Source organism: Benincasa hispida, chromosome 3, assembly GCF_027475165.1.
Source record: "Benincasa hispida cultivar pf3 chromosome 3, pf3_genome.v1.1, whole genome shotgun sequence".
In the NCBI taxonomy this organism is placed as follows: domain Eukaryota; kingdom Viridiplantae; phylum Streptophyta; class Magnoliopsida; order Cucurbitales; family Cucurbitaceae; genus Benincasa; species Benincasa hispida.
This window is the reverse complement of record NC_143480.1, coordinates 78,510,878-78,521,091: the sequence shown is the minus strand read 5'-3', so window position 1 is coordinate 78,521,091 and position 10,214 is coordinate 78,510,878. Positions and strand designations below refer to the sequence as shown.

General features: G+C 32.1%; 1 protein-coding gene across 3 annotated transcripts; it reads right to left on the bottom strand.

Moving 5' to 3' along the window:
- Positions 1-2,253: 2,253 nt before the first annotated feature.
- LOC120074727 (endoribonuclease E-like protein) lies at positions 2,254-7,946 on the bottom strand. Of its 3 annotated transcripts, none has more exons than XM_039027947.2 (6): positions 7,649-7,946; positions 6,563-6,840; positions 6,123-6,288; positions 5,422-5,666; positions 3,606-3,793; positions 2,254-2,615 (listed from the first exon to the last, which is right to left on the bottom strand). In XM_039027947.2, the coding sequence occupies exons 1-6, from the start codon at positions 7,842-7,844 to the stop codon at positions 2,390-2,392; spliced, it is 1,299 nt and encodes a 432-aa protein (XP_038883875.1). In that variant the 5' UTR covers positions 7,845-7,946; the 3' UTR covers positions 2,254-2,389. The 3 variants fall into 3 exon arrangements, with proteins under 3 accessions (XP_038883875.1, XP_038883876.1, XP_038883874.1); XM_039027948.2 differs by having other exon boundaries at positions 6,563-6,877; positions 7,649-7,933; XM_039027946.2 differs by having other exon boundaries at positions 6,563-6,877; positions 7,653-7,927.
- Between the last annotated feature and the right edge of the window lie 2,268 nt (positions 7,947-10,214).

The following is a 10,214-nucleotide window of genomic DNA, read 5'->3' as shown; positions in this document are numbered from 1 at the left end:
TGTCTCTGACGCATCATATGCAGGTTCTAACTAGCATGGAGATAGGCGTCCATGTGATTCCTTCCTAGGTGGGGAGTGGTGACCCCGGTAAAACCTAGGATAAGGATAAGCACGCCCAGTTTGAGATTGAATCATTTCCTATGATTCAAAAGAAAAGAAGGAAGTGATACGTTCTATTTCACTCGCCGATAAGAGTTCAACCGGTAGAGCCAGATGCAGTAGTTCCTATGGTTTATCCTGAACAAGTAGTTTCAGCAATAGTAGACTCAACATTTAGAGAGTAATACCACCTGACGCAGGGGGAAAGAAAAATTCAAAGCAACTGCTTTTTCTTTTATACCCAATCTACAGCTTAGGCTCTAACATCAAATTATATAAAAACTCTATCATTTGAAATTATAAACTCTTTTGTTGAATCCCTAATATCAAATTCTAAAGCTCCAAAATCAATTTAATGTCAATCCAAAGAAAATTATTAGATTTAGATTACCTTCTGATCAAATTCTAAAAGCTATTGTACATTGTTTTCCAATAACCCTATCCTACTTGGCCAAAAATATTTAAAAGTCCATTCCAACCCCAACTCAAAAAATACATAATAAAACTAAAATCCCAAATAAAACATACATGGCTCCAAAATAAAAATACCACAATAAAATATGTTTGCAAATAAAATAACACTAATGAACTTAAAAAAAAAAATCATGCGTTTTCATCTTGTAACATCATATGAATACTTGTAAGTCTATTCTACCTCTAATTCAAAATAATAATAATAATAATACAAAAATCGTAAATAAAACATATATAGAACCAAAATGAAAATACCAAAATAAAGTATGTTTGCAAATAAAATAACACTAATAAACTTTAACAAAGCTCAACCAATTTCATCTTGTAACATCATATAAAACCAATTGTAGAGCTTTTGACGAGTTTTTGTTACTTGAATCTCCTCAATTGAGTTTATATCTATTTGTATGTGGGAATTCAAAACTAATTATAGCTTCTTAATCCTTTGAACGTGTGATTGATCCTAAAGGTGACATGAGGACATCTTAGTTCATATCATGGGGTCTCGTCAATTCGGATTGGATGAGATATCGTGATTGTGAATAACGAATTTAACATGAGTCACTAATTAATGGTGTAAGCAAAAAAACTTGTTTTTATTGTTTTTAAGATTTAGGTCATTAACATTAGCACAACCAAATTTGGATCATCCGTAACAAAAATCTTGGCAACTATTGTTAGACATCAGTTCACCTCTGGTTTGTGTTTACATTCAATGCCTTAATTTCCATTCTTTTATCAGTCATTACCTTTTCTGTTTCTTTTTCACTCTACCTTTTCAATTTTCAAATCAACTTCCAAAATCCTTTATCAAGGTTACATACAGTGCACATGAATTATTTAAGTTGTTGAACGATTGGAATTAACTAGTTGTTCATGTGGATTCAATCTTGGAGTACTTTGTACTACAACTTTTATTAAGATACAAATATCACTAAAAAATCATACTCTAAATTCATCACTAAGGAGAAATTTTTATCTAATCAATAAAACTGAGAAGTCAAATCAAGATGAATACGATTGCTATTAAGGTAACTATCCCAGTCCAAGTTTATGCTACGAGGAAAATTTTGGCCTAACAACAAAAATCAAAATCTGGCCAAAGTTAAAAGATAAATAAATAAATACATGACAATTACGATTGTATTTGGTAATCATTTTATTTTTTGTTTTTACATTTAAAAATTAAGTCTATAGATACTACTTTCACCTCCAAAAATCTTCCTTTATTATCTACTTTTTACTAATGGTTTAAAAAACCAAACTAATTTTTTAAAATTAAAAAAACTAACTTTTGAAAATTTTTTTTTTTTTTTTAAATTTGACTAAGAATTCAACCATTATACTAAAAAAAAATGCAAAACATTATAAAAAAAGAGAGGAAATAGGCTTAATTTTAAAAAACCAAAAACCATAAACGAAACGATTATAAAAAAAGGCCTAAATATTTCAACTACTCGACACTAAAATTGTTGAAAATCAAGATTTGGCCCAATATTTTGATTAAAATGCCAAAGACTTATAATAAGAAAAAACTTGTTAGTAAATTTATGTCAACATGGCATAGATCAATAGGAATTGCATGTACTCCTCTGGAAGTCAAAGTTCAAATGCCTACACCCCATATTTGGTATAACAATATATATATGATAAGTAAATCTAGAATTCAACACAAATATATATATATGGGGAAAAAATCTATTTAAATGAAAAAAGTTTATATTGTTACATGAGCTACCTGACTTTGCAACCATTTTAATTTTAGAGCCTACTGATCCGAGTGGTGGCTATATTACAAAAAATGAGACATTTACAACTAAATGGAAACTGCATCCTCAGAAACATGATTTGGTGTGGATTGAGGATTCTGAAACTCATTCTGTTCCAAATACTCAGTTTCAATTGTATCCTTGAGGATGAAAAGCCTTTGTATAACAACAGGCTGAGTCATATTCCTTGCTTCTCTGATGTCTGTATCTTCCTGGTTCAGATGGTATGAATCAAGCATAATCTTTATCCATTTATGCAGCTCTTTTGGAGTTCTGTCCAATTACACAAAATCATTTATAACACAATCATTTCTTGTACAAATATGTTAGGTACCTAGGTAATTAGTGTGGGGTTAGGAATATAAAAGTAATTAGAGAGGAAGTTAGTTACTAAGTATGGGTATGGTTATAAATAGAGGGATGCTAAGTGGGAGAATGGGGCATTAGTTGAGTAATCTAGGGCTCGAGTTGGTATGCTCTAGAGAAGGGTTTCCAAGTACCATAAACTTGGATTATCTTATAGTTCCTTCTATAATTCTCAATACAATTTAGATCTGGATTCTTGTTAGGAAGTATCCTAACAAAATATTCTCATCCTTCACCTCATCCATAAATTTCCCAGGACCGAATTCTGACTTTTCATTATTTTAAATTTCATTATAGTTCCTAAACTTCAATCAATCAGACTGATCGACAATTTTATACTATTGTCAAGTATTCAAAATAGATGTTATCGCCAACAAAAACTTAGTTTAACTGACATCGATATGTGTTGAGAACCAAGAGGTCTATAGTTCAAATCCCCACACCACCAATTTTCAAAAGAAAAAAACAATTAAGAAAATAGATGTTATTCTGTTCCTATGGTGTCATTTTGGGCGTCAATGTTATTTTGTTGTAAATTATTTCATAGATGGATAATGTGATTGTGAAATTATCAACATGCTAGCCATAAAAGCCATATAGATTAAGCTAATACAAAACTTGAGAGTCGATTTGGGCATGTATGGAGTGTTCCCTATCCATTACTCACATCAACTAGTCTATATGGCTGCCATATTTAGGCCACATCATCCATCTGATAAATAATTGACAACAATTAAAATAGTTACATTTTAAAGTTTTGGAAACATTACGGACTAGCCCAAACAAAGTAGTAGGTAGATTTTGAGGTAAATTCTGATGATTAATGAGACATATAGCAGAAATATGCAATTATGATGAAGAAAATGTACGAGAAATTATGATATGAGGCTTACTCACGTGTATAAAGCTTTTGGATCTTTTTGTTCACTTCCATCACCTGGGGCGAAGGCTGTTGCTAAAGCAGAAAATCGTTCTTCAGGATCAACGATGTTTAGCAAATGCTTTAACAGCTTTATTTCTTTGGGGGCCATGCTTCTAAGACTGCTTTTGGTGGCTTTGTATAAATGATACATTATTTCTTTCACCTACATTCACAAACAGAGAGACAGGTGAAATAATATTTGCATCTGAAAATGTTGGAAAGCTTTGGAATGTCATTCTTTTAGACTGCTGAATTCAATACAGATGGAAGATTTTGTAATAGTTAGGGATATTAGTATGGGGTACATAGGGACATAAGGGTAATTAGTTAGGGAGTGAGTTAGTGTATAGGATATTTAATAGAATATTAGTATGCATATTAGAAGGGGCATATTATGTAACGACCCGAGTTTAGGAGGGGTACATGAATGAATCGATATCACATCTGAATGAGAGGGATCCAGAGATGTCTTCAATATAGTTAAGAAAGGCTTAAAAGAATTGAAAGTTACTACCTATACCAACAAGGTGCACCTTCTTTTTCAATAGCTCAATCATGAAAACTCTAAAGTTAAGTGTGCTTAGCTTGGAGCAATCTTATTTGGGTGACCTCCTGGGAATTTTTCTAGGATGCATGTGAGTGAGGATAAAACATGCTAAAAGGACCCGTGTTGATTTGTGGGGACAACTTTCACTTCTAAAAAAGCATTTAAAGCAAGGGAGGATGACATAGCCAGGTCGCAGGGGAATGTCGGGACCATCAAGGGCCGAATCCGGATTCCGAATCCTGGGCCTAGGGTGTTACATATTATTAGTAAATAGCTAGTAAGTTTGTTAGAGTTCTTAGTTATAAACAGAGGGAGTGGGTTGGGGACAGGTGTGAAGAATTTTGTGGGATTTTCTTTGAGGAATTTGGGAGAGACTAGCCCTCTCGAAAGGCTATGGTATATTGTAGTTTCTTCATTGATATTGCAATATATATTTCTATCTTTTAGTGTTTCTTTGTGGTTCTTGAGTGTTCTTGTTAGGAGGTATCTAACTATCTAGTAGTTCTTCATCTTTTATATTTTAATATATTTCAGATCTTGTTCTAGTTAGTGGTATCTTAACAGATTTTTTCACCAAGGCCATACAATCTTCATGTAGTCTTTGTCATATAAATTGATTATCAGTGCTTCATAAACTATCGATCAAGTTTGTAATCCAGTTCCAATATATCAATTACAATGAGAAATTAGAAACAATACTCCTCTTTTGTGCATTAGCGTGTGTTTGGCTTGCCTTCTAAAGTGATTATTAATTGATAAATTCTCTTTTTCTTCTTTTATAAATTGATAGTGTTTGGTTAAGTTTTAAAGAGTAGAAACTGCTTTTGATCAATTAAAATCACATTCTAAAATTTTCATAAGTGCTTTTAGAGGAATCATTTGATCAACATTCTTTCAACACTGCTATCATAATAAGAGCTTCACTTTAAAATACGTTTTCTAATCCGCATGTCAAACACAATATGTGTGAAGCAATTGGGCTTGATCCTTTTGGATTGGAGTCCCAGACTGAGGAATTTATATATATATATATATATATATATATATATATATAAACTTGGGTTGTTAAACCATCTCACAAACGACTAATTTAAAAATAAGAGTAAGTTTCCAACTCAAGCAAAACTGGGGTTGCTGCAGGGAGTTACTTTCAAGAATTTCAAAGTTAATAACAGCAATTATTTGGGTATTAAAATGAAACGAATATGGCAGCTGTAGTGAAATCAATTTAAATCTAACATTACCTCATTCTTCATGGTCGTGGATTCTTTTGCAGCAGCCCAAGCACTGTTTATCAAAAGGATCAATGATGAATCAAGTTCCTTTGCCTTTGCAAGACTTGCAATCTTCTCACAAGCCACATCCAATGAGGGAGAAGTCAGTATATCATCAAATTTGGCCTGTGCAGAATCCAATGTCTCCACATTTTCTAATGTTCGATCATAAGCACTAACTGCAGCCAAACATCTGGCTGCCAGCCGAGCCACCGCTGCTCAAATAGTAAAAAAAAAAAAAAAAAAAGTTTAAGAGAGAACTGGTGGTAAAATATTTACTAAGTTCTTTTTTTCATTTGGATTTTTTTTTTTTTTTTCAGATTAGAGTAACTATCTAACTCTGGGCTTTAGTCAATTCTTGAGATAATAAATGTCATTGCTCAATCCTAAATCCTAAGACGAGTACAAAAACGAACTAAATGTATGTTAAAGTGTGAATGCACAATACAAAAAAATATGAAGTATGATACTTCTGTTATTCAGTTCTCAGGTGAGAAATGCATGATAGGGCTTCTAGATCTAGAGAGGAGGAACTTTATAATCATACCTAAACTAAAAAATTAAATTCTTTTAAGTACTTGTGAAAATGGTTCAAAGATGATGGTTTAACTTACAATTAATAAAGAAAAAAAAAAACCAAAAATAAATAATGAAAAATTTCAAATTATTACCATCACGATCTTCCAAACTGTCATGGGTTTCTGATATCAAAGTAAGGAACTTAAAAAATTCCTCTGTGAACTCTTTGCGCCGCTTTGCAACTATGGCATTAATGTCAGTTGGGCTGTCCTGTAATTCCTTGAGAAGTTCACCGTGGATTTCCATTTCATCATCAATCTGTATATTTCTCACACATGATCAAAAAATGCAAAAACAGAAAACAAAAGTCGAAGCTCTAATTGTTTACAAATTGAAGTCTGGTCATCAGAAAAGATCAACAAATAACAAGCAGTGAATATTATTTACAGCTTAAATTCTCATCTAAATTTTGTTTTCAAACTCTTGCGAACAAAAAACAATGCAGCACGATATGGTATTCATGAACACAAATCATAGCAAGAAAGATCAAGAAAAAGAAATGGAGACAAAAACGAAGAGGACAAGTACATACCCTTTTGACCTTTCTCCTAAGTGAAATTAACTTCTCTTTCATAATTGGATCACTCTCCCAATCTGCCCGCCTTTGGCAATGACTGTAGAAGCTCTCCCTATACTTTTTCCACTCCTCCCTAAATACCAAAAACTTCCTCCATTCTTTAGTCTTGGGCTTCTCATTCATGAAAATATCAATTATTTTATCACAAAATTGAGAGATGGTATATCCCTCTGCAACTTCCATCTCTGCTTCCTCTTCCTTTTCAGTTGTAGCTACATCATTCACTAGTGCACCTAAGAAGCAAGTTTTTGCTCTCAACTCGCAATGAATCTGATAGAATCCAAACAACTAAAATGATATTGAAATATAAAAGACAAAAGAACTACAAGATAAACTAAGTACTCGTGGCACTTGGAACCTCCCTCCTTTCAAGTAATATCACTTGAGCTTAGACCAAATAAGTCAATGAATACATTCATCCTTACATACCCACCATTTATAACAAATGAGAATAATCAATACTAACTTCCCAAACTAATTACTAAGGTTCTATTTGGTAACTATTTTGTTTTTGGTCTTTTGTTTTTTAAAACTAAATCTATTTTCTCTCAATTTCTTATAATGATTAGCATCTGACCAAATTCTAAAAATAAAAATAAGTTTTTAAAAACTACTTTTTTTTTATTTTCAAAATTTTGGTAAAAAGTAGATAACAACGCAAAGAATTTAATGTGTGTTTATAGGCTTAATTTTTAAGAAACGTAAATCAGAAAACCAAATTGTTACCGCCTAGTATACCTTACCCTAATAGTATTTCTAACTATATCACAATAGAATTCATATTAGAATCCTTGGAACTATGCAAGAGCCCAAGAAGCAGCCACACACACGTACAACATAGTCCCTGACCAATTATTCGATGATTTCCATTTTAAGAAAAGTTCGTGTGACTGTGAGTGTGGATACATTGCAAAGGGTTTTAAAGATTAAAAAGAAACGGATGTGAATTCAGAAGCCCTAATTATCAGCAAAGGGACAGAGCTGAACAAAAAACGAAAAGGTAATGAAAAAAGTGGTAGGCGAGAAGAAAAGAGAATTTACTTGCTTTGAACTGCATTGGAGTTGTGATTGTAACAGGTGTTGGGTTGTCGGATTTATAAATTTCCGGTGATGGTTTGAAGAGCGAAGCAGAGTAGATGGATGGAAGTGGTTTTAGAGTGGCGGAAAAGCTGGGGAAGATGAAAGATTTGGTTGAGGAAATGGAGAGCTGAAAGAGCAGGTGATTTGTGAAAGCCATTGATGCCGGAAATTTTGAGAACGCAACTCAGAGGGAAGGGCCAACAGCCCAAATAGATGAAGCTGGAGACTGGATATCAGAATCGTATAATTATTTATAAACATGGAATAGTTATATAATTATTATTTTGTAATATTATGTAATTTACAGGATAAATTGAAACTTTTGTCCTCAAGTACAGGAAGAAGTTAAAATTTAGGTTTTACGGTTTATAATTAGAACTTACTCCTATGGTTTGATAAGAGCTTCTTAAATAGTTCCTATTTTATGTACTATTTAAGCGGACATAAGAACTATATATATGAAGTTATACCAAATCATAATAAGTAAATTCTAAATTTTAAAAGCATATAGACTAACTTTTAATTTTATCCAAACAATAGGAACCAAATTTGGAATTTAATCTAATTTATAATAATTACATAATACATATTTTGATTTTTCAAACAAAATGAATTGAGTTTATAATATCACATACTATATTTCTAAATGTTTTTATTTTTATTTAATATAATTCTACATTTAAATTTTTTAAATATAAATTCCGGATATGATGAAAACATATAAATGTTAGTTTTCAGAAATTACACAGTTTGAATCACAGAATTCAAAAACAAGTTTAAAAAACAGAATTCGATTTATCTATTAAACACATATTCATTGACTCAATGAATCTAAAAACATAAAACAGAATTCGGATTACAAACCATCGATATTTTAGGGTTTTGAACGATGCTTTAGGTATCTTTATCCCAATTCAAGCAATCATCAAATCAAGCAAAGGCATTTTGACATGAAGTTATGTTGTAACAAAGGACATGCATTTGTGGAGTGTGTTTGAAGGGAGCATATTCAACATGCCTCCATTATTTGCAACCACCCTACAAACCAACCGAAGAACCCTAGAGGTTAAACCAAAATTTCAAAATCAAATCTCACCAAGGTTCTCGATTCAAGGTAATTCTAATCCCGAACTTGCCAAATCACATAAATTATTATCGAGCGCCTAGTCTACTTAACCGAAAAACTTGGGATAAGTTTAATTCCCGAAAGTCTATTAATTATAACAAATTAATACAAACAATTCGTATTGTCTAATTAACTGAGTACAATAATGTTCTTAACGGGGGAAATGGAATATAAGAACGGAATACATTAGTAAATTGATTACAACTTAATTAGAAATACTACACTCAATGTATAATATTCGAACTCAAAATTGTGCCAAATGATATAACAAGGCTTAGATATGGAAATAATCAAATACTTGAAAAAAAACCTCAAAATCTTTGGAGACTCAATATGTAGACGAGGCACGGTTTTGGTAAGCGTTGTCGTGAAGACATGTTCTGCACAGGCTGCAAGCATACTACAACTATCGTTTCAGCAGGATACGATGACTAAATTTAGTAGAACTATAACCTCGAACTACTCAAATCTAGCATAACTCTTGGATACTTGCTCTCAACTCAACTCAACTCAAGAACAAAAGCAAGAAAGAAAGCAGAGACTAAATTTAGTAGAACTATAACCTCGAACTACTCAAATCTAGCATAACTCTTGGATACTTGCTCTCAACTCAACTCAACTCAAGAACAAAAGAACAAAAGCAAGAAAGAAAGCAGAGAACTCTTCAATTTAGAATGGGATGTTACAAATGAAGAATCAAGTTGCTATTCATAAGCTAGCAACTTAGTAACTCTCCAAAATACAAACTAAATCAAATAAATATAAAAATTAAAACATTTGTCAAATTTAACTTAATTGAGTTGTTATGTAACAACCCAACTTCCTAAGACTTATACTAGGTCGTTACTACATTCAAACATAAATCTCAAAATGACTCTCTCATAAATTATAACTAAAATTAAAATATTTTATTAAGTAAATAGTTTTTGTAAAACCTAAATAATTGAAAATCTTTGATTGAGGTCCCCTTGAAATATAAGTTCAAGATAAATTTTATGAAGCTTTAACCCGACCTACCGTAGATGAGATATACCCATAAACCTCTAGTGAAATCCCGAAGGAGATCAATAACCATTGGTGAATCTCGTAGGAAGCACAAACCTCTGGTCAAATTCTGAAAGAGATCACCAATCTCTGGTGAATCTCGAAGAAACACAAACATCTGGTGAATCTCGAAGGAAACACTAACCTTTGGTGAATCTCAAAAGAGACACTAACCTCTAGTGAATCCCATAGAAAACAAAAACCTCTGGTGAATTCTAAAGGAAACGCAGACCTCTGGTAGATACATGTCCATGGGTAAAGGATAACTATCACTAACATAAATATCATGCATCATAAAATAGAGTCCCACACATAAATTATAACATAAAGCTCATTCATCCTCATACATGTCAAATA

Coding starts and splice junctions, on each gene's coding strand:
- LOC120074727 (XM_039027946.2), bottom strand. CDS start 7,844: ATGGCTTTCACAAATCACCTGCTCTTTCAGCTCTCCATTTCCTCAACC. Junction 6,878..7,652: donor CAACTCCAATGCAGTTCAAA/GCAAGTAAATTC, acceptor GGATTCTATCAG/ATTCATTGCGAGTTGAGAGC. Junction 3,794..5,421: donor CCACGACCATGAAGAATGAG/GTAATGTTAGAT, acceptor TTGTGAATGTAG/GTGAAAGAAATAATGTATCA.